The sequence below is a fragment of the Pyrus communis genome, chromosome 14 (assembly GCF_963583255.1).
Source record: "Pyrus communis chromosome 14, drPyrComm1.1, whole genome shotgun sequence".
Taxonomy (NCBI): Eukaryota; Viridiplantae; Streptophyta; class Magnoliopsida; order Rosales; family Rosaceae; genus Pyrus; species Pyrus communis.
The window spans coordinates 14591901-14615992 of NC_084816.1; the positions used below are offsets into that span (position 1 = coordinate 14591901).

At 38.5% G+C, this 24092-nt stretch overlaps 2 protein-coding genes across 3 annotated transcripts; one reads left to right on the forward strand and one right to left on the reverse strand.

Annotated features, from left to right (window-relative positions):
• Positions 1-1481: 1481 nt before the first annotated feature.
• LOC137715016 (DDT domain-containing protein PTM) lies at positions 1482-11849 on the forward strand. Of its 2 annotated transcripts, none has more exons than XM_068454215.1 (11): positions 1482-3500; positions 3608-4222; positions 5083-6043; positions 6285-6549; positions 6655-6779; positions 6980-7440; positions 7902-7930; positions 9283-9933; positions 10132-10343; positions 10929-11283; positions 11432-11849. In XM_068454215.1, exons 1-10 carry the CDS (start codon positions 1861-1863, stop codon positions 10941-10943), a joined length of 4974 nt encoding a protein of 1657 aa, XP_068310316.1. In that variant the 5' UTR covers positions 1482-1860; the 3' UTR covers positions 10944-11283; positions 11432-11849. The 2 variants fall into 2 exon arrangements, with proteins under 2 accessions (XP_068310316.1, XP_068310317.1); XM_068454216.1 differs by having other exon boundaries at positions 10929-11146.
• Positions 11850-14434: 2585 nt separating this feature from the next.
• Positions 14435-14845, reverse strand: LOC137714402 (secreted RxLR effector protein 161-like). The gene has a single exon (XM_068453628.1). It carries the CDS (start codon positions 14843-14845, stop codon positions 14435-14437), a length of 411 nt encoding a protein of 136 aa, XP_068309729.1.
• Between the last annotated feature and the right edge of the window lie 9247 nt (positions 14846-24092).

The following is a 24092-nucleotide window of genomic DNA, read 5'->3' on the forward strand; positions in this document are numbered from 1 at the left end:
AATCAAGAACATCAAATCAATCCCCAAACATAATTAAAACAAGATTGTGCGATAAAATTTAGAGTGTGGTAATCAAAATTATAGCACATGTGTGATTATGTAAATCCTATTATATTGTGTTTAGGATTCCTATGTAATCTAGAAGATCTTAGCTTTCTTATTACCTATAGGGCAAGTAAGTCTCTTATGTTTACTATAAATAAAGATAGGGAGAAATAACACACTAAATTTTAAAGACTAGCAGCGCTTGAGCCACTTTCTAAAGCCGTTGAGCCAAGCCACTTAAGTCATCGATTAGAGTCGAGAAGCCAAGTCGTTCTAATCCAAACCTTTAGGTCCAAAACGACGTTGTTTTGCGTTGTCTTCTCCATAGACTTGGTCCATCTTCTAGGCTCATCTGCATTCAAGCTCTGGCCTCCCTTACCGGATTTAGCGAGATTATTGTCTTAGTACATTGGTATCAAAAGATTTTATAAACAAGTCTCAATTTTATTTTTTGTTGAGTACTGATTCCACTAGGCATGAGCTTGTTCAAACTGTGCAGATTTGCTTTAAATGATTTTTTTTTTGTATGGGAAGTATTTTGGATAGGATAACTTAATGGTATAATGATTTTTTTTGTAATGAATATTTCTCAATTACAAAGTTTCGAGCTAATACATGAATGCCTTACAAGTGAAATGGCTCTATAGACAAATGTAACCTTTATTTTGGTTGATACAATGATTTTGTTGCTTGGAATTTTCTATTGATTCAATAATTTATTTTAAATACCCTTTGACAAAATATATATATATATATATATATATATATATATATATATATATTTTAAAAATGCCCAAAATTTATACGTTTGAATTAGAGGTGTCAAAAATAAAATTGAGACTTGTTTAGTGTAGAGGCTAAAGGTAAATAAATGTGTAAAAACTGAAATATCTAAAATACTCTTAAATTTAACAGTCCATGAACATAAGGGGCAAAGTGAGATAAAACCAGTTTCGAAAGATAAACTGAGATTCAATGACAGTTTCAGAAGGCATTTCGACTAATAAACTGAGATTTATAAATAAATCCATGAATTTTTATGTAGTTTAATTGATTTATAGAGATTTCAAGTAAAATTTTGATTCAATTCCATCGAAATCTCATGGGGAGAGATGAGATTTGTGGATGCTTAAAATACATTATAAAATCTCTACAATTCCCTTTAACTCCTTAACTTTTGCAAATTCTTTAAATTCAAATTCTAATTGAATACACATGTTATAAACTTCTTTAAAATTCTAATTGAATACATCCGAATTTCTAAGAATTTTAATAAATTATCTTAAAATCCTAATTGAATACACATTAAATTTCAGAGAATTACTTAAAATCCTAATTTTATACCCCTAAATTCATTAAAAAATTAAAATCCCTTACACTTTCTAAATTTAATTGAGATTATTATTTTATCTTTGCTGCAGCTCATTTGACAAATAGAGAACAAAAAACAAAGGGGAAATGCCACCCTGAAACGGAGACGAAGTTCCGATGTTTCTCACCCTTATTTCGAGAGAGAGAGAGGGAGTAGTCGCGCTTACCTTCTCTCTCCTCTCTCTCACAGCTCTTTGGAAATTGTAGTCAGAGTCGAGCAGTTTTAGAGAGAGGGAGAAGAAAAGAACCCAAACCCCTTTTGTTGTCTCCCTCTATGTAAGCTGAAGGCATTTCTAGAGAGAGAAAGTTACCAAATTTCCTTCTCTCCTCTCTCTTTCTCTCTCAACGACCCTAGAAGAAAAGGCAGTTAGAGAGAGAAAGAGAGAAAAGCAGAGGGTCTTCTTCCTATTTTTGAACTGGGTTCGGGCTGGCGGATCACAGGAAATGGAGTTCGTGGGAAGAAGTGTGAGGAAAGAGTTCAAAGGCCATGGTTTTTTCACCGGAACTGTGAAATCGTACGCCGCCGCATCTGGGTTGTTCGAGGTCGTCTATGAAGATGGAAATACTGAGGAATTGAGCTTCGATGAGGTCTCTCTGCTCCTTGGTGGTGGTGCTGAGGCTGACCTCGTGGAGGTCGCCGCCAAGCTGAGCCGCCTCGGCCGGAAGCCCAAAAAACGGCGCCGTATTGAGAGGAAGCGAGAAATTCGAGGTAATGCTGCTCTTGGAAATGATTCTGGGTTTGGTGGGGATTTGAATGAAAATTGTAATTTGAGTGATGGGTCTGAGGGAAAATTGGAAGTTGAACTGGGGTTTGGAGGGAATTTGAGGAAAAATGTTGCGGTTAGTGGGATTGTGAATGAAAATGTTGATTCTAGAAATGTAGTGGATAAGATACTAGAGCAGGAAACTAGGTTGATTGCTAATGGGGATGTGAATCAAGTCGATAATTTGAAAAATGGGATTGATTTGAATGCTGGGTTTAATATGAATTTGAATGATGGGTGTGACTTGAATGTTGATCCAAATGTTGGTAAGGAAGAAATTGCAGAGATAAGAGATTGTATTGATTTGAATTTGGATGCGAATGATGAGTTTGTTGAGGATCAGAATGTGGATAGTTTGGGGGGTTCAGCTGTGGTCACCCACCGAACTCAGAGGAGGGGATGCGATTTCGATCTGAATTTGGAAGTTAATGAGGAATTTAAGGATACAGAAGGTGACTGTGAAGAAAAATTCAAGATTAATCCCAGGTTTGAATTGGTTGAAGAAAGTCTAAAGAAAGAGAGGAGTGGAGATGCTGAAGAAAAGGTTATTGACGATGGTAATTCTAATGAGACCTGGAAGGAAGTGTATATTGATATTAATGAAGATATTCCCATGAAGAGCGTTGATGACCCCATTGACTGTGCAGCTGGTGAACGGCTTGATAAAACACATTGTTGTTCCATTGAGGATCTGAAGGCTGATGATTCTCTTGGGATTTTTGAGACTAGCTGCATTAATGATAGTGGATTGGTGGAAGTTCCGGTGAAAGATAGTCTCTATGAGGCCCGCACTCCAACGACTCATGGAAACCTAGGCGATTCAGGAAGTGCATGCATTCAAAAAAGTAGCCGTAGAAAGAGAAGAAAACTACGGGATAATTTGATATCTACGACTACAGAGACAGTTTTGAGGAGAAGTGCTCGTAGAGGTTCTGCTCAAAATCATGTTTCTGTCAGCGATCCATTTTCCTCTTCTGCAGTGAGTGCAATAACAGAGGAAAAACCATCGATTTCTGGTTGTGAAGAGGCTGAAAATCCTAGTGTTCTTTTTCAGGAGCTGGAATTACCTCCTTCATCACAACATTTAAATCTAGATGGAATTCCCATACTTGATGTTTTTTCTATTTATGCTTGTTTAAGATCATTTAGCACTCTATTATTTCTGAGTCCCTTCAAGTTGGAGGATTTTGTGGCTGCACTGACGTGCAAGTCACCTAGCTCATTATTTGATCATGTTCATGTTTCTATTTTGCAAACACTGAGAAAACACTTGGAGTGGCTTGCAAATGATGGTTCTGAAACAGCTTCTGATTGTCTGAGGTATATTCTTACCCCCTTCCCCATTTACATATTAATCTGATGTCACCGCTTGTGTTACTTGGAACTTCCTTTATTGATTTGTGAACATTTTGTGTTCTTCAATGCAGGAGTCTTAATTGGGATTTTCTTGACTTGATTACGTGGCCAATTTTTATGGTTGAGTATTTCTTGATCCATAGTTCGGGACTGAAGCCAGGTTTTGATCTCAGTTGCTTCAAGTTATACAAAACTGACTACTACACACAATCTGCTTCTGTAAAAGTTGAGATACTGCGGTGTCTATGTGATGATTTGATAGAAGTGGAAGCCATGAGGTTAGAAATTAATAGAAGGTCTTTGGCTGCTGAGCCTGACATGGTCAATGACCGGAATTTGAACTACGAGGTTTGTAAGAAAAGGAAGGCTCTAGTGGAGGTTGCTGGTACCTCTAATTCGAATGATGAGGTTGATGATGACACCACTGACTGGAATAGTGATGAATGCTGCCTCTGTAAGATGGATGGAAATTTAATCTGCTGTGATGGCTGTCCTGCTGCATATCATTCAAAATGTGTTGGAGTTTCTAATGATCTTTTGCCGGAGGGTGACTGGTACTGCCCTGAGTGTTTGATTGACAGGCATAGACCTTGGATGAAATTGCAGAAGTCACTCCGAGGTGCAGAGTTATTAGGAATTGATCCTCGTGGTCGGCTATATTTTAAAAGTTTTGGGTACCTTTTGGTGTAAGTCTATCATTTTTCATCTTTACATGGCTTAGTAAGTTAGTATTATATCGCTGCTGATGTTACTAATTAATAGCAAAGATGGCTATTTTTGTTATTCATGGGTCATTTTGCTCTTAATTTTCGCCTACACAAGCATGTTCCTTAAAATCATTATTCATGAGAAACAAACATGAATCATACCGAGTTCCATTGACGTATTTTGGAAAACCTATCAAGAAGTGTGGAATTGGTTGGTTGTCCCATGGTCATGTCATGGTGAATGTGTAATAAAACAAGTCATCTAAAGATTCTTCCTAGGACATCTAACTGAACAAGGTCTTAGATCTTAAATAATTAATTGCTAGACCAATCAACTCTATTTCCATTTTGCCTAGTCAATTAACATAGGGAATCTTTTCTCCTCTGATTCCTCCTCTGCACAAGTTGTCTATTTATTATCCTTATTCTTTCCTTTCAGAATCTCAACATCATAAAGTTGTTTTCAATGTTTGGTTTATAGTTTTCATTGTGTGTGACATTCCACATGCATATCATATACATTGTTTGCACCATTCCTTCCTCCACCCTTTTTTATTCTTCCTTTCTCCTACATCTCTCCCTTTATCTTAGCATAATAAATGATGGAATGAAAACTCAAATCTAAAAACAAAATGGTTACCAGATGGGCCTTTAGTGGTTGAGCTATTCTCAGATCCTTATGTGAAATGATATGTTCATTTTTCTTTTGGGATAATAATTTGTTGATTAAATGTAGATTTAAAATGTTGTATTTTACATCTCTAAATTATGTACCACTACTTCTCATCATATTTGAGTGTGTGTTTGGCTTCATCTGTTTATGGTTGTTTCTCTTGCAGATCAGATTCTTTTGGTAGCGAGTCCGCATTCAACTATTACACCAGAGATGATCTGAATAAAGTTATTAAAGTGCTAAGGTCTTCAGGTTTTTTCTATGGTGGGATATTAGTGGCCATCTGCAAGCACTGGGACATTCCTGTTAGCTTTGATGGAGCACATAGTGAAATTGGCTGCTTGATGCCCCCGTACCAATTGGCATTTTCAGAAACATGTGCTGTTAAGAAGGAGACTGATGAAGATAGAAAATTGCAAGAGAATTCAGGGACTGTGACAGCAATTCCAAATATAGCTTCTGAAGTGTCAGCTGAAACCATGCAAGTGGAAAGGTCAGTCATGCCGTGCGATCCAGATGGACCTGATTTTGTGGGACTTCAGCCTGAAGACTGTTCTTTACCATCTGCTAGCTTGCATGTCAGAAAAGGAATCGCTAGAAAAGGGGGAACTTCAGAAATGCTTTGTGGAATTGGTTATATGAACTATTACAGTTTTGGCCAAATTGCTTCATCTGTTGCTGAGGAGTTGACGCGTAAACCATCAGACAAAATTAAAGAAGATAAAATAGTAACAGAAGAGGAAATAGTATCAGCACAGATGAAGACCATTTTAAAAAAATCTTCCAAGTTTTTCTGGCCAAATATTGAGAACCTAAATACTGGTGCACAGAAAGAGAAATGTGGTTGGTGCTTTTCTTGCAAAGCTCCTGCTGATGACAAGGATTGCTTGTTTATCATGAGTATGGGGTCTATTAAGGATGCTTCTAATAGTGATAGAGTTGGCCTTCAATCCAAAAAAAATGGGAAAGGTCATCTTAATGATGTCAGCTGTCAAATCCTCTCTATTCATGATCGTCTGCAGGGACTTCTGTTGGGCCCATGGTTGAATCCACTTCACACAGAACTCTGGCGTAAATACCTTCTTGATGTATCTGGCATTGCCTCCATTAAATATTTACTTCTCATGGTAAGGATTTTATTTAATTTTAATCTGTTTATGGTATAAAATTTGTTAATTTACATATGCTAAACTTTTAAGCTGGTGTTCCTGTCAACTTCTTGTTGTTATTATGCTCTGGTTTTTTGGTTTTTTAATGTATCTCATTGATTTATTGCAAAGAGAATTTTGTATTACCATTACTTGCTTGGCTATCTTGATTTTGTTCTTTAATTCCATCTCTTAACATTGGTGGATATACATGATACAGTTGGAGGCAAATTTGCGTCATCGTGCACTTTCAGCAGATTGGTTGAAACATGTAGATTCTGTTAATACCATGGGTTCAGCTTCTCATGTTGTGACTTCATTACGTAGCAGAAGAAGGCCCAAGTGTTCAGATAGTGAGTCCAACCCCTCTTTAAATGCTGCCAGTGGATTGGGAATGTTTTGGTGGAGGGGTGGTAGGCTTTCTCGTCAGGTTTTCAGTTGGAAGGTTTTGCCTCATTCCTTGACTTCCAAGGCTGCCAGACAAGGTCTGCTATTTTTTATTTCTATTTATTATGTGTAATTAGTTTTTACAGTTAAATCATCATCTGAATAATTATTCTCAATTGATTCGAAGTTATAATATTCTGCAGCTGGGTGTACAAAGATACTGGGTATATTATATCCTGAGAATTCAGAATATGCTAAGAGAAGCAAATCTGTTGCCTGGCGAGCTGCTGTTGAGGCCTCAACTAGTGCAGAACAGCTTGCTTTACAGGTATATTTTCCATACCTTTTCGTTTAAAATGGCGATGTTTAGATGTTTCACTGGCTTCTTAAATATTTAGTTTTTCTCTTTTGTTGATTGGCCCCAAAGCTGAGTGATTCAGTTTTAACATTTTTGGGTCCCCATGATAATTCACTCTCTTGAATAAGTAGTCTAGAAATTTGGGTCCGTAAAAATTGTTATTGTTTCAGGTTAGAGAGCTTGATTCAAACATTAGATGGGATGATATTGAGAATTCACATCCTCTGCCAACATTGGACAAAGAATCTAGAAAATCAATCAAGCTGTTCAAGAAAGTTATTGTCCGCAGGAAGTGCTCTGAAGGGGGAGCAGTTAAGTATCTTCTTGATTTTGGTAAGAGAAGAGCTATCCCTGACATTGTGAAGGGATTTGGTTCTTTGGTTGAAGAACTGTCTAGTGAGAAGAAAAAGTATTGGCTGGATGAATCATATCTTCCCTTGCATCTTTTGAAAAGTTTTGAGGAGAAAAGGATTGCCCGCAAGTGTACTGATGTGAAATCTGGTAAAGTTCTTGAGGTTGCTAGAGTAACAAAGAGGCCCCGGGAAGAAAAGGGATTTATGTATTTGTTTTCGAAAGCTGAAAGATCTGAGTATTATAAATGTGCACACTGCAACAAAGATGTCCTGATAAGGTAATAAAAATTTGTTATTCTCCATGTACTTTCATTTCGTATTGTGCCTGTCATTGCTTATATTTCCCAAAATAGCTCGTTTGCTTCCGATTAAAATAAACTAGGAAATTCCTTTTTCTGGAACTGTTGATTTTCAAAATCGGTTTGAGATAATTTTACGTCTGATATCTACTGGATAGAAATGAACGTTAAACTAGTGGAGTATCGTAAGCCTTTCACATGGGTTCATCTGTCAAAAAACATTGAGGTTCCTGTTAAGAAAAATTGAGGTATTTGGAAGATTCATAGTTGTGATGTTTGAGGAGTAAGTTCTATGATATGAATAGATGGGCATCTCTTGTGGCTTCCTAGTCTTGTTAAGGGACCAATTCTTGAGATTATATTGTCATGGTACATGTTAAATGTTGTATTACTTATGTTTTTACCAATCATCTTATATAAGCTTATTTTCAATATAACAGGGAAGCTGTGAGTTGCCAGTCTTGCAAAGGTGCGGTTTCCTCCCTCCCTCTCGGTTTTTTCCTTTTTCCATTATAATATATATATATATATATATATATATATATATATATATATATATATATATATATATATATATATATATTGGAAGCCTTTAAGGGAAGGGATCCCCATTTTGCAAAAAAAAATGAGGATGCCCCATTTTACAAAAAAAATGGGGACATCCTCTTAACCGTTAGATTTGGCTTTAATGAAATCTTGTGGTTGAGATTCTGTGGCCTGTGATTTAATCTCAGCCACAGAATTTCATTAAAGTCAAATCTAATGGTCAAGAGGGTGTCCCCATTTCCCTTCCCTTAAAGGGCCTGTATATATATAATTTTTTAATACTTTGTCAAACAATCAAGCAAGCATGCCAAGCAATCAAATATTTGACTATTATTATTATTATTATTATTATTATTATTTCTCTAATTCTCATCATAAAGTTGTAATAAACTAATAGAAACTAAGTTAGAAACATAAAATTAGCATGAATATTATGAAAACCCTACCCAAAACGACATTGTTTTGGGTTTGGCCTTTTTGAAAGAAAAATAAGAAATTCAAACGCCCAGGTGGCACCTCAACAACACCTCAGGCGCGTCTCCCAAACATTTAGGCTAGTCTAAAGCCCACTCCCGCTGGGCAGAGGCGTTTTGTTGATAGCCCCACCTAAAAACCGCCTAGGCTAGCCTCAATACTAGTTTTTTAAAACATTGTTCCTTTGTTATGTTATTTTGTAACATTGCTGGTGGAACACATGGTATTAGTATTTTGTGAAGTCTTCAAGCTTTTATTTATTTTATCAACTCATCAACCTCACGATTAAAGGCCTTATAATCCCAGTATATTAAATTCTCCATTAATGGTTTTTTGCTTTCCTCTTGGCCCTCCTTCAGGCTTCTCCACGGAGCCCTGTAGTTATCTTTCATGCTTGAAAGTAACTGATAGAAAGTAAATATGTAATATGTACCATTGATGGGAACTATTTGTGACACTAGACTTCATATGGAACACTATCCAACTTTATTTGGTTGATAATTATGCTCCTGTTAATGTTCTGAATCATTGTTGGAGTTCTTTTCTGTGGACAGTTCTTTCCGTATTGTTTCCATTTCATTTTGGCAACTATGTTGAAGTAGTAATATCGGTTCTTTCTGTTATTTTTCATTTTGACTTTTGATGTACATACAAGTTAGACCCATTAAGAGGCGGCATTACTTATTGACACAGCATGTTTTTTCGTTACTTTCTAATGAATGAAGGGTGCCCCTACAACTTTATGCTTGATGCCTGTCAGGGATTTTCATTGTCTTAACATTGTAAGGTATAAAATTTCAGGATTTTTTCACAAAAGCCATGCCAGGAAGTCTGCTGGGGCAGTGGTGGCTCGGTATAAATATACATGCCACCGATGCCAGAAGGGATTGCGTCCGAAGATTGACACAAAAAGAAGGAAAGTTGAAACAAAAGGAGGGAAAGTACAGCCACATAAATGTAAACCGAAAGGAGGGAAAGTACAGTCACAAAAGTGTACAAATTCTCAAACAGGTCGCAGATCGATGCGTTTGAAAAACAAAAAAAAAGCTTTAGCTGGAGGACGACAAGTAAGATTGAAAAATAGCAAAACAGTTCCAGCAAGTGTACCCCTACGTCGTTCTCCTAGAAAAGCTAAATGTTTACCGGTGCAAAATAAAAGGCATAGCAAACGCAAGAAAGGGAAAAAGGGCAAATCCAATAAGGGCACATATAAGAAACCAAATAAAGCTACATGGCAGAAGAAGAGAACACAAGTTTATCACAGTTACTGGCTTAATGGTCTGCTGTTGTCCAGAAAGCCAAGTGATGAACGTGTTATGCATTTTAGGGATAAGAAACTCCTTGTGCATTCAGAATGTGCGTCAACCATTCTTGATCAACTCAAATGCCACCTTTGTTGTGAAGCAAGATATTCGTCTTCTTTAAATTATATTTCTTGTGAAATATGTGGAGGTAAATGACTTAGCAATGCAAGTGTAGTTTTAAATGTAATTCTAGTTATATTGTTATCATGATTTCAGCAAGTTTTAGCTGAATTGTTGGCTCTCTGATTTGGTATGCCATAATGCTATTAGTCTCCACAGTTTGGATCCAATTCCTCTTCAATTTACATATTTTAACATATCCTTCACTACCTTTTCTACCATGCAGTGTGGTTTCACGGTGATGCTTTTGGACTGAATTCGGAGAACATTGGTAAGCTGATTGGATTTAAGTGCCACATGTGTCGTGAAGGGAACCCTCCTATCTGCCCCCACTTGGAAGATGTGAAAACTGATGTCCCTCAATTGGCTGAAGCTCAAATTGATGGTACCGTTGATTGTGCTGAGGAAGTACCTAACTCCGTCCCACCTTTAAGTGAGGTATATATGCGTTTTAAACTTTGGCTCTAATAAATTGTGCCGGTTGTGTTGATGTAATAGCATCCGTACAATGAACATCTATGTCTCTTAATTTGGGCTTATATCATATTAAATTGTAATTGGTTCAGTTTCCTTCATTCTAACCGTTACTATCAACAGTGCGCTTAACCCCTGGCCATTCTTGTAATGATTTGGTTTTTATTAAAATAATAACAACAATAATAATGAACAGTAACCTCCAAGGCGTTGAGAAGTTCTTTGGTATTAAATTTTTAGCTTCTGCTCGGTGTTCTTTGTCAAAGAATTTAGTAGGTGTTCCTCCTAGTGCCAACTTTAATTTCTTATTATCCTTTTTTTGGAGGGGTTTGTACTTGAAGTTATAATCTGTTTGGGTTTTGAGGTCGATGACACCTCATCTGTATTGTGGCTTCTTATAATTTTCTTTCAAGTAAAGTTTATGTTTCATATAAAATTGAAAAAAGTCGTTTAGAAGAAGTTGAGTAGTTGATGGGGGAGTGAAAATATTTGTCATTGGTAGTTCAAAGTTTGTGAGATACTTACCAATTACCTTTGTACGATTTGCAGATCACATGCAATTGAACACTTTTGGCATTATTGCAAGATGGGTACATCAGTGTTCTATTTGTTCTTTCTACACGAAGGCATTCTTATTAGTTAAGATACTTCATTGATTAAAATTGAAGGCAGAGTTGTGGGAAGGAATGGGTTTCAGGATCCTCAGCTCGAGATTTTCGGTGACAGTGAAGGAAACCATTTTCTTAGGCGAAGGGGAATATCGTGAGGTAAGTTACTTTCCTGTGTGAAGTTATGGCAACAATGCCATATATGAAGAACCATCATAAAGAGCAAAGGAACTGACAAAAGAGGCAGAAGCGGTACAACATAGGAAAAAGAATGTCCCCTTCTTGCTACAAGATCTGTATGTGTGTGTTCTGTGCACTATGTGATGGCTTATTGTTTTTTTACTGTCATGTGTGACTGTGGCGGTTACCTATTGTTTACTGTTGCATCTCGTGATAGAGGACATTTGTTCTGGATACTCATGTGTTATTTTTCTCTTGTTGCAGGTTTTTAATTATCTTTATAAGAGTTGTGCTTGTAACGTGAAACCATTGAGGACGACCTGAGGCTGCGTACCTGGTGGAGTTGCTATCTGACGTTGTTTAGGTTTGGACTTAGTTCAATTAGGTGATGCTAACAATTATTAGGAGAGGATTAGTTTCGTGTTAGGGACGATGGACGATAGACAGCAGATGCTATTTATTCTTTCAATCAAACTAACTAATTAGATTTTAGATTGTTGGTAAGAGTATGAAACAGTTTCACAAGTTTGAGATTCTCTAGTCTGCTTGATTTATTTGTATTGGTACAACTTGCAATGATATTGTACAGATATCTCCAGAAAAATAAAAAAGTATGGGGATGATCAAGGGTTTGTGTTTGTATAGGCGTCTCAGAATTTTTGCATTTGGAGTATAGCATCGTTGTTTAAAAGAAAAGTTGAGAGAACTATGTTAGCCTTCCCCCATGCAAGTGTAGGCGATGAGAACAGAGAGCACATATAGACGCGAGCAGACGAAGCCAAGGCCTTAGCAGTCCCCTGGTTTCCCCAGGCAGGGTGGGCGTTCATGCGAGTCCCCTCTTAACTCATTAAATTTAGTCCCTGCATATAACAAACACAAGATTACATTAATAAGTAGTCCAGTGAAAGATAATGAGGGCCAAACAGAAGCACCGAATGCATTTCATTATTTATTTAATTTAATCAGTGAAAAGCTTTAGGTTTAATTCTCGTCAAATGAGAAATTAAATCAAATTATTATGGCAAGTCCATTGTAATGTTCAACCTCCCTTAGTGTAAATATTATCATTTGTTCAAAAAAGAAAAAAAAAAAAAAACAAAATGCAAAGTGACAGGTAACTATTTTCTATCTAAGTGAGTTGTGACAGTAAACCATTCTAAGCAAGTATTTTTGGGCTAGGCAAAGCGTCTAGGCAGAGTTAGGTGCCATTATTTTTCTTTAGAACAAACGATATTATTTACACTAAGAGGGAAGGGATGGTCTTAGCCTAACAGTGAGCTAGCAATAATGTGATTCAAATTTGCCTTTAGCGAGAATCGAACCTAATACCCCTTACATATGAAGAGGAATACCACTAAACCGTAGTATTAAGTGGCGTCATTTTTTTATTTATTTTTAAATGCATATTAGAATTAGATGCCTCATTTTAGACTTCTATAGACTAAACATTTATGCTTTTTGAGCTTTTGATTAAGCTTTTGAAACATTTGATTAAGATACTCTAACTTGAACTACTTCAGATTAATTGAAATTAATTTACATTTAAATATCTGCTATATATTTTAAACAATTTCAACTATATTTAAGTCTAAAAAGTTATACTTTTCAAATCTAAATGTACACCCACGCCAAATGGAAACGTACCAATGTTAAATGAAAACGTGCAACGTCAAATGAAACGTACCAACATCAAATGAAAACGTACCAACCCCAAATTAAAACGTACCCAATTATAAACCATATTAAAATGAATATTCATCATTTTGGAATGTTTAAAAATATGTTTGATTCATACACAATGCTCTAGATAGTTTTGTTTTTTTGTAGATAAGTCTCTAAAGCAACTTTTAATTGAATCAGAGATAAATATTTATTATTGTAGATATTACTAAATCACATGATTTTGAATTAACAAAAAGTCTGTTGTCTGTTGATTAATATAAAAAATGTTGAATCAAAAACTTGAAAAGCATAGATGTTTAGTCTATGAAATTCAAAACTCAGGTGTTTGTATTAAAATACCTCTAAAAATTAATTGAGATAGTGACCAACCACATAGCACCTAAGCAGAGTACGATATAGCCGCTCATGAAAATCGTCCACAACATCACACGCGCTTTCAAATCCACTCACACTCACAGTCACGTCTCCCATTATTTTATCCTACATGTTGTAGGCCTATTTAACTGAGCTATTCTAAAGGAATAGAGAAAGGGAGGCCGGCAACAGTGAGAGAGAGATTTAATTGTGAGGTGTGTGTTGTATCACCCTATTGTGCCTTTATTTATAGTAGTAGGATATGTTAAATTCTTACCCTTTTAAGATTACAACTCTTAATAGGAATTAAACTACTAAAGGGAATATAAAAGATATCCCTAGATACATTTAGGATTTACACAATCACATTCATATTCCAAATATGACTGCAACATTCCCCCTTGAGCGTGTAAATGCTCAACAAAACTTTGCATCAGATCTTTAGCAGATAAGGTAGAACAGTTGATGAAGTCGTCAGCACAACAGGTGAATGCAAGTCTTAAATTTAAAGAAAGTATGCATTGGTAGTAAAACTCACAAAACCTTGCTATGGTAAAACCCAAGGTATAGGGAAAACCCATAGAATAAGGAGAAAAGTGAGAAGTATGCATAATGTATTAAACAAACTTCAAACATGACGAAAGTAGTGAACTCAACGGAGTATGATCATCCCATGATGGGTGCCTCATTAAAAACCTCATTAGATAGCAAAAACCCAGTGGGAAAAATGTTCCTAGTCGTAGGAAAAATTGTACATTAAGATCAAGTGAGTATGCTTCTGGATACTCCCTATGAGTTAGACATAACTTCCAAATAAGAGAACTACAAGCGATTCAACTCAGATAATTTACGTATACCGATTCCTTGGGCGAGCTTCTGAAAAGTAGACTTGGGCAATAACTTGGTGAAGAGATCGGCCAGGTTGTCCTGGGAATGGATTTTCTTAACTTCAATGTCTTGATGTTGTTGTTGCTCATGAGAATAAAAGAACTTCGACGCTATGTGCTTGGTGTTGTCTCCCTTGATGTATCCCTTCTTTAACTGCTCGATACATGCTCCATTGTCTTCAAAGATCGTTGTAAGAAGGTCAACGATGGAAGTAAGACCACTAGTGCTTCGAATATGTTCCATGATTGCTCTAAACTAAAAGCACTCACGTGATGCATTATACGGGGCGAAAATCTCAACATGATTCGAAGAAGTCGCAACTAGCGTTTACTTGATAGACCTCTAAGATATAGCAGTGTCTCCAACGGTAAAGACATAGCTTGTTTGAGAACATACACTATGTGGGTCAAACAGATATCCAGCATCTGTGTAACCAACAAGGCAGGAATTAATCCGAGAACTGATAAGGGCGGCAACTCTCGAAGATTCGCGGGTATATAACAAGCCCAAATCTATCATACCCTTGAGGTAGCAGAAAATGTCTTTAATACCATTCCAGTGTCTGCGTGTGGGCGCATTGATGTATCTTGCTAAAAGATTAACAATGAAGGAGATGTCGGGTCTAATGCATTGAGCCAAGTACAATAAAGCCCTAATTGCACTTAGGTATGGAACTTTGGGTTCCAAAATCTCTTCCTCTTCCTCATTTGGATGGAAGGGATCTCGTTTAGCATTTAGAGTCTGAACGACCATAGGTGTACTCGAAGGCTTTGCTTTATCCTTATTAAAACATCATAACACCTTCTGGGTGTAGTTCGATTGATGTATTTGGATTCTATCCGAACAATGCTTGATCTCCAGGCCGAGATAATATAGAGTTTTCCCAAGATCTTTCATCTCAAATTCCGATTTCAAGTGAGCGGCAATTTCCTCAAGCTCTGCTAGAGTTCCAGTGAGGTTCATGTCATCGACATAAACTGTAACGATCGCAAATCCAGAATGTGACTTCTTTGTGAACACGCATGGGCATAATTCGTTGTTCATATAACCCTAACTTGTCAAATATTCACTTAGACGGTTATACCAGGATTGTTTCAATCTGTAAAGTGATGTCCTCAATCTAATAGAGAGAGTGTTCCGTGGTTTAGAACTATTTGAACCAGTCAATGGAAGTCCTTCTGGAACTTTCATGTAGATTTCCGTATCTAGATCCTCATAGAGACATGCGGTTACCACGTCCATAAGCTGCATATTCAGTTTTTCTGAAACTACCAATTTGATTACGTAGCGGAATGTTATGACATCCATTACGGGGGAATATGTCTCCTCATAATCAATCCCAGGGCGTTGAGAGAAGCCTTGGGCTACGAGGCATGCTTTGTATCGCACTATTTCATTCTTCTCATTATGTTTCCTTACGAAAACCCACTTGTAGTCCACGGGCTTCACATGTGGTGGAGTAGGAGCTATAGGTCCAAACACCTTATGTTTTGCAAGCAAATCAAGTTCGACCTGGATTGCTTGTTTCCAGTTTGACCAATCTGTTCTATGTTGGCATTCATCAACGAAATGTAGTTTAATGTCATCGCTAAGCATGATGCCAGTAGTTATTGTGTATGCAAATGCATCGTCAACGATCATCTTATTCCGATTCGAAACCTAATCCAATACTGCGTAGTGGACCGAAATCTCACGATTCCTGGGAGGTCGATTTGTCTCATCTAAGACATCACTATAATCTAGAATAACCTCATGCATTGGAACGGATGAGTGAGCAATGGTCAGATTTAAACTAAGGTCATTAGTTGGTGCCGGTTTCCTCTTCCGGGGTTGTGAATCCTTTGAACCAAGGGGTCTACCATGCTTCAGGGTCAGAGCAAATGATTGGCTAGCTGCCAATGTACCGGACTGCGTGGAAGGTACGGCTCCCCACCTTTAGGGACGGTCCGACTTTCCCAGGCAAGATTATGACGTACAAGGGGTACATTTATCCTTGCAGGTGTGTTTGGAGTAGGTATATGTGATCTTGTCACCTTTGCTAGATCAGTAAAAAAATCTGGCATGATCTGAGCAATGCTCTGAAGATCTATAATTCGTCGCACCTCAGTTTCAGATTGGGCAGTACGGGGATCTAAATGAGACATAGTGGGAGCATACCACGACAATTCGCGACATTTTACTAGAGCTTTAGCATGTTTATCTCCCCTTAATGATGAAAAGACTATCTCATCAAAGTGACAATCTGTAAAACGTGCAGCAAAGAGATCTCCTGTCAAGGGTTCTAAATAGCGAACAATTGATGGCGAATCATAACTGACATATATTCCCATTTTTCTCTGATGACCCATTTTGGTACGTAGTGGCGGCGTTATTGGCATATAAACTACGCACCCAAACACATGTAAATGCGAGACGTCAGAATCGTATCCAGTAACCAACTGTAATGGTGAATGAGGTTGGGTAGCGGTGGGCCTCATGCGGACCTGCATAGCTGCGTGCAATATTGCATAGCCTCAGGCAGATGCTAGTAGTTTGGTTCACATTACCAAAGTCCGAGCTATCAATTGAAGGCGATTAATGAAAGCTTATAACAGGCCGTTTTGGGTGTGAACATGGGGTACATGATGTTCCACTTTAATCCCTAATGACATGCAATAATCGTCAAAAGTCTGTGACGTAAACTCTCTAACGTTATTCAGTCGAATCGACTTAATCGAATAATCAGGGTGGTGAGCTCTTAGCTTAATAATTTGTGCTAGGAGTTTCGCAAATACAGTGTTGCATGTGGACAACAGGCAAACATGTGGCCATTGTATCGATGCATCAACCAACACCATAAAATATCTAATGGTCCGCATGTTGGTTGGATAGGTCCACAAATATCCCCTTGAATCCTCTGAAGGAACTTATGAGGGTCGTGAATAATCTTTGTAATCGAGGGTTGAGTATTTAACTTCCCTAAAGAACACGTTTTGCATGGTGGGAATCCAACGTAGGGAGGTAAATGATGCCCATGTGATGATTTGAGGATACGGTGCATCATGTCATGTTTGAGATGTCCCACACGGTCATGCCAAAGTAGCAGAGTTGTGACAACCCGTTCCAAATTTTACGTTTTTATTTTATTTTAAAAGCGTGAATTTACGAAATTGCCCTAGAGGCAAGGACTTTGACTTCCGTTGACCATTGACTTGAAAGATGTGGGACTTATTCTTTTAGCATATCCTCGTAGTACTCATTGGTACGAACTTATAGGCGAAAGCCGTTTGCGAGTCCGGATTATAACGGTATAGTTACGGACGTTCGAAATTGGTTATTCAAGGTTAGTGTTTATTTAAATTAAAACCCCACTTTGTGGGGGAAGCCCAATCAGAAATGGAGGGAAAAAAAAAAAAAAAAAAAAAAAAAAAAAAAAAAAAGAAAAAGGGAAATGGGTTTTCGTCCACCCGCACCCACCGCGGGTGCCCATTTTCCAAGGCCGATTCCGGCCAACTCCGGTGGAGTTTTTCGATGCCACCACCACCATCTTGAAGCTCTCATTCCCCTCTACAAAACCCACCCAAGAACCACCTTGATTAACCATGGGATGTGGAAGTTTGAGGCCACGAAAGTTGACGAAAATTAATGGTGCTCCGGCCACCCTTCTCGATTTTCCGGCAAATCGGCAAAGCAATGGCCGATGCCACCACTTGGGCTTTGTAGCCCATCATCCCAGGAGCAAAACCCAACCAACCTTGACCCCGTTGGACCACCGTAGACGACGAATCGACGTCGGGAAGTTTTAGGCACCCGCCGGCTTCGTGGGCAAAATTGACCATCTTCCGTCCACTTTTGGACTTCGTGGCAGGGATCGATCATTCAGGACGCCTCGATGCGCGTGCTAGAGAAGTATAGCGTGGACTCCAGGTGAGTGGATCTTTTCCTTTTTATTGTGCATATTATTGAGAGTTCTATCGATACTTTTAAATTGATTAGGTATATTACCTTCATATAATTATTGTGAATGCTTGAAGTACCTATATGAACTACGAATGGCTTGATCCCTATTTAGGGTACGTAGGCAGTCTAACGAGACGTTAGATGCAGCCATAAAATATTTGAGACAAAAGCCTTATTTGGGAAATTGAGTAATGCGAAGGAAATTGATAAAGACAAGTTTTAGTTTTGTGAATTAGTTAGTTAATTAGTGTTAATTGGGTTATTTTGGATAATTATCCCTGAAAATAAGTAGTTCGGGAGTAGAGCGTTATTGATTGTACATTTCACACCGTATTGTTTATGATTGAAAATGCTACAACATGGTTGAGTTTTAGATTGCATCATGGTATATCCATATGTATACTACTTGCATATAATTATTGGGAATGCTTTCAAGTGCAAAGGTAGACGCAGGACACCCAGGTAAGCTTCAGGTGAGTATATGTTGATGTTAGTGATGGTAGTGAGTACGATTGTGTTGAGACATAGTATAGCTCATAAACCTGCACCCCGGTGTTAGTGCTCCCGCCCGTGGCCAGGGCACAGTCCTTCACGTGATGTTCACCTCCCGCACCTTACGCTCACCTTGGATTCAAGGTAGGTGCACAGTCATGTCGTACAGACCACTTTAGGTGGTTCCGACTCGTAGGTGACCTGCGATTATTCGCCCAGTCTTCACGTAATCGTAGCACTTGAGCGTATTTATTTACACCCAGTCCTGTCGTACAGACCACTTTAGGTGGTTCCGACTCATGTGCAGGTATACTTATTGAGCTATTGGCTAGCCAGGATTGATGAGATATGGATAAGTCGTACAGGTCACTATAGGTGACTCCGACTTATATGCTAGCCATGATTGATAAGATATGGATAAGTGATTGATGAGATATGGATAAGTCGTACAGGTCACTGTAGGTGACTCCGACTTATATGCTAGCCAGGATTGATGAGATATGGATAAGTCGTACATGTCACTATAGGTGACTCCGACTTATATGCTAGCCAGGATTGATGAGATATGGATAAGTCGTACAGGTCACTATAGGTGACTCCGACTTATATGCTAGCCATGATTGATGAGATATGGATAAGTTGTACACGTCATTTTAGATGACTCTGACTGATATATCACTTTGTATTGATTTAGTTCATTTGGCCTACTTATTAATGTATGGTGGATTTGATGGCAAACCGTGGTTTTGGTCATTTCTGAGTATGGTTTGGATATATGTATATATGTTGTACTATCTTATGGAAAACGATACGGGTTTTACATTTAGGGGCATTACTTTTAAAGAGGTAGTAACTTTGGGAAGCTTGATTTTATTGCTTACTCACACCTTCTGTTTGGTGCCCTCCAGGTTTTAGCTGCTGAGTTTGTATCGACAAGAATCTGTGGTGAATCTTAGTATTAATGGATATTTCTGAGGGTATGATTCTTACCCACACTACTGTACCTTACTTATGCTCTGACATCGCGTGTGAAATGGGTTCGCTCCCACTCATAGCGCACTCTGGTACTTAAACACTTTTAGATTCAAATTTATTCACTTTTTATACACTATCACATTTTATGGCTTCGTCACCTTCCAGGTGTCGGCCAGCACAGCTCGATTCAGGGTCCAAGTGGACTTTCTGGGTCGGGGTGTGTCAAGAGTGCTCTGGAACTCAGGCATAGGGCCGGCCACATGGTGGGCTTCTATGCCGCAAATGGTTGTTATGTACAACCCACTCAGGTGACGTTCCAACTTCTCGTGAATACGTTTATGGCCATATTCGTACGAAGTGATACAAAGAAATTTAGATCCATTATCTTCAATGGTTTCAATATGATATTGATTATTTCAAATATCTGTAAAACTTAGCAACGTTTTTTTTGGAACGTGGAGAATATAGGGCTTCTTTAATGGTTAAGACAGTATCATTCGACAACATGATATGGGCCTTTCCATATCCTTCAATCAGGTTGGATGAGCCTAAGAGAGTTGTCAAGGGTGCTTACTTAGGTACAAAGTTAGTAAAATAGTATCGCTCACGCAATATGGTGTGCGTGGTAGCAGTATCAGCCCGACAACTAACTTCCTCACTAGACATATACCTAGAAATAAATTGATTGAATTGGTCACATGCATAAATATAAATTCATTCATTCAATTAATCAATTCGAGAAATAATATCCATAAAACAATTATCCATAATTCACAACAAACCAAAACCAAACAAATTATTCCAAATACTTAGAAAAATTGTCCAAAATTAAACCATAACCTAGAAAAATAAGAAGGAAGGTTTGGCCACTCCTAATGGGTTCGGCCACTAGGGGTAAAACACCATAAAACATGTCTAAAATTTATTCGTCCATAGGAGCTATGCCTCTTGAAAATCTGATATCTCCATGGATGTAGTAGCATTTTCCGGATGTTCCACATATGGAAAGTTAGACTCACGACAGGAATGATACTTGGCAATGGCCTCGGGGGTAGCTCTGCATATGCCTGACCAATGATCTTTTGATTCACAGCTATTGCACATGTCCATTTCAGTGGAAGTCGATTGGACGATATATTTTCCCTTCTTGAAGTTTGGGGCCTTAGGGGCAAAGGGTTAGCGCTTCTGGGTCAAATTTCCTCCCTAGGGTGGGCCTTAACTCAGTGGACCTTGGGCCCGTGGTTGGGATTGCTGCCCATTGCCACGGCCATGATAATTTTTACGTTGTTTGTGGCTGCTAGAATTTGTCACATGCGCTTCAGGCGCGGCGTTCGAGCTAGCCGGTCAAGCTTAATGATTCTTCATCAAAAGCTGGTTCTGCTTTTTAGCGAAAAGTAAAACAGAGATCAAATCCGAAAATTTGGTGAACTTATGTGCTATATATTGTTGCTGCAGGATAATAGTGGTGGCATGGAAGGTCAAATGGGTATTCTCCAAGAGATCTGATTCAGTTAATTCTACTTTACAGAAATTCAAAAATGATCGAATTCTATAAACTTTAGAGTTGTATTCATTCACGGATTTAAAGTCTTTGAAGCAAAGATGTTGCTAGTCATGTCTTGCTTCAAGCAAATAAATGTCTTTCTGGTGATTGAAACGGTCGGCCAGAGCAAGCTAGAGGGAGCGTGGGTCTTCCTCATCGAGGTACTCAGACTGCAGTGCATCATGGATGTGTCTTCGAATGAAGATCATTGCATTAGCTTTTTGAGCTTCGTTGACAGGTTTATCGTTGATAGGTGCCTCGATGGTGGCTCTAATACCCTTTGCAGTAAGTTGGAGCTTCACGTTTTGAACCCACTTCAAGTAGTTTCTTCCAGATACTTCCAAAGCGGTGAGATCGAGGGTACAACAAAAACGTGGTTAGTTATATGGTGATCCATAGATATATATCGTACAACATTTGGGTTCTATAGATATGTATTGGTTTAATTTATGCATGAAAGCTACAAGTTTCATGTGGTAAGTTTTGAATGAAAACTTCAGGTTTCAAAGGCACTAAATATGAAACTACAGGTTCAATTTAGTTTTGTGAACGTTTAGTTCATAAAGGAGAGGTTCCTGCAAGAACATAGAATGCAATATGCTAATTTAAGTGTAGTGGATTTGAGTTGCTACGGGAACTCAAGTGTGAGAGCTTCAGGACTACGAAAGGATGTCAACGGTTCAAAGTATAAAAATAAATTATTAAATCGTTAATGTCCAAAAGTGATCTTTAGGTCAATAATTTTGGATTAATTATCAGACTAATAGACTGTAGGTCATTTTTAATTAGTTCAATATATCGGGACTAAACAGGGTCGATTGTAGAAGCAAAATAATGACATACGGGTCAAAAAATACGAGAGTGGCCCTGCAGTTTAGCTGCAGGTTGATTGGGCCTTGGTGAGGGATGCAGGCCTCATGCCGTGTGGTCTGGGAAGCCTAGTAGTAATAACTGCTGGCTTTGGGCCAAAAATTGTACATGGGTGCAGGCCTATCGAAAATTGGCCTTGGTTTAGTCCAGAGAAGCCCAACTGAAGCTTGGTTTCAGGTTTTTGGGTCGGGGCAAACCAAGCTTAGCAATAAAAGCCGCTAGCAAGTGGGTCGAACATTAGGGCAAGCCCAATTAGCTATGGGCTGCTTCGGGTAAGCCAAATCATGGGACAAATAAAAGCCCAGCATCATTGGGTTGCTGGAGTTGGGCTAGGGACTTGCGGGACAATGGGTAAATAAGGCTGCAGGCTTTCTTAGTTGGGCTAAGGGACTTCAGGCCCATGAAGCTTATTAGGCTGAAGGCCTGGGGTGTTTAGGTCAGCGCAGCAAAGCCCAAAGACTATTACCATGTGGTCCAAGGTGTCAAAACGACACCGTTCTATGATATGCTCCACGCGACTAAGCTTTATGCCAGCGGCGGTGGTTCGACAGAGCCACTATGGTGGTGCAGTAGGGGTGGGCAAACGGGTCTTGGACCCATGGGTCAGGACGAGTCTATGCGGTTCGAGGTGGGTCCAAAAATTAAAAATACAAAACGAGGCAGGGTGGGCCGGTTCCTAGTAAATAATGGGGCGGGCTGGTTCTAAAACTTTAAGAAAACGGGTCCCTGGCCAGGACCGTTCATTGCCTAAATCTCTACTGTATATCAATCTATCACCTTCCCTCTCTTATTCTCAACCTATATCTAAGATGCAATTCATTCAAACTCTCCCTTCACCCTTTTTCTCTATTTGGACTCCGAGTCTTCTCCCTCGATCTCTTCTCCTTGAATCTCATTTCCTCTCTAGTCTCATAGCTCAATCTCGAGCCCAAGCTTCCATCTCCATACATCAACTCTCCACACTTGCTCATCCCTCCCACCCGTAGTGATTGAGTCGACCTCGATTGCGTTGACATCATAGCAGCCAACCACCATCACCATTGTGGCATCCTCTCTTGACTCCCCATCGTGGCATCCCTAGGTAATTTATGAATTAGGGTTTCTGTTTTAGGAATTTAGGGTTTTTACTTAAGCTTTTCGATTGATTAGGGTTTCTGATTTTGTGGGTTTATGACTTTGTGGTTTTCTGATTTTGTAATGGCGAGGGTGGGATCTGTGGAAGACGATGTCTCTTGTTTGATTTATGTGTCAGGGTTAACGACTCCAACCGAAGCTGCTGGTGTGGTTGGGTTCAAGCACGAATGTAGACTCAACGAGGTTGTCCTAGGCTCCTACTTCTCTTCTTCTTGGCATCTAATTTCAGTTTTATTCTGAATTCGAATTTGGGGAGTTAGGAATTAGGGATTCAATTAATTTGATTGAAAAATTCAAAAAAAATGTTAGGGATTTAGCTTAATTAGGGATTCAATTTTATTTTATTTTTTGATGAATTTGAAATTGTATTTGAAGATTTTTATTTATTTATTTATTTATTTGTTCTATTTGGGGATTTAGGTTGGGGTTGGGGCGTGAGAAATGCTTGAAAAATGTTTGATCCACTGCATAACCCAGATTACAAATTTTTCAGAAGATCAGAAGGGTTGCATTTATAGAGAGAAAAATGTTTAATCTATGGTTTGTTGATCGGTGAGATGTGGCAAGCGGACTTTGTGATGGAAAATTGGGGGTCGCGGGTTGGTGATAGTATGCCCAAAATCGGGAAAAAAAAAAAGAAAAAAAAATTGCAAAAAAAAAAAAAAAAGTAGTTGGACCCGTCCCGAACCGGCCCATTTGAAACGGGCCAGGTTAGGTTCGGTTCCCAAATTCAAAATATCCCTACCCGGCCCATTACATTTTAAAACGGGTAGGCCAGGTTCCTTCAAATTTGGGTTCGGCGCGGCCCGTGCCCATCCCTAGGTGCAGCGGCAGTGCCACACTGTTTGCCAGTTTTTATTTTTTTATTTTTTATTTTTTTCCAGACATAACTAGGGTTTAAAAACCCTAAATTGCTTCTAATTTATTTATATGCTTTGACTCACAAATTCCACATAGCAATATCATGGCGTAATGCACGAAACATAACTAGGGATATCTTTATATCCCTAAATATATATATATATATATATATATATATATATATAT

Coding starts and splice junctions, on each gene's coding strand:
- LOC137714402 (XM_068453628.1), bottom strand. CDS start 14,845: ATGGTCGTTCAGACTCTAAATGCTAAACGAGATCCCTTCCATCCAAAT.
- LOC137715016 (XM_068454215.1), top strand. CDS start 1,861: ATGGAGTTCGTGGGAAGAAGTGTGAGGAAAGAGTTCAAAGGCCATGGT. Junction 3,501..3,607: donor ACAGCTTCTGATTGTCTGAG/GTATATTCTTAC, acceptor TCTTCAATGCAG/GAGTCTTAATTGGGATTTTC. Junction 4,223..5,082: donor AGTTTTGGGTACCTTTTGGT/GTAAGTCTATCA, acceptor TTTCTCTTGCAG/ATCAGATTCTTTTGGTAGCG.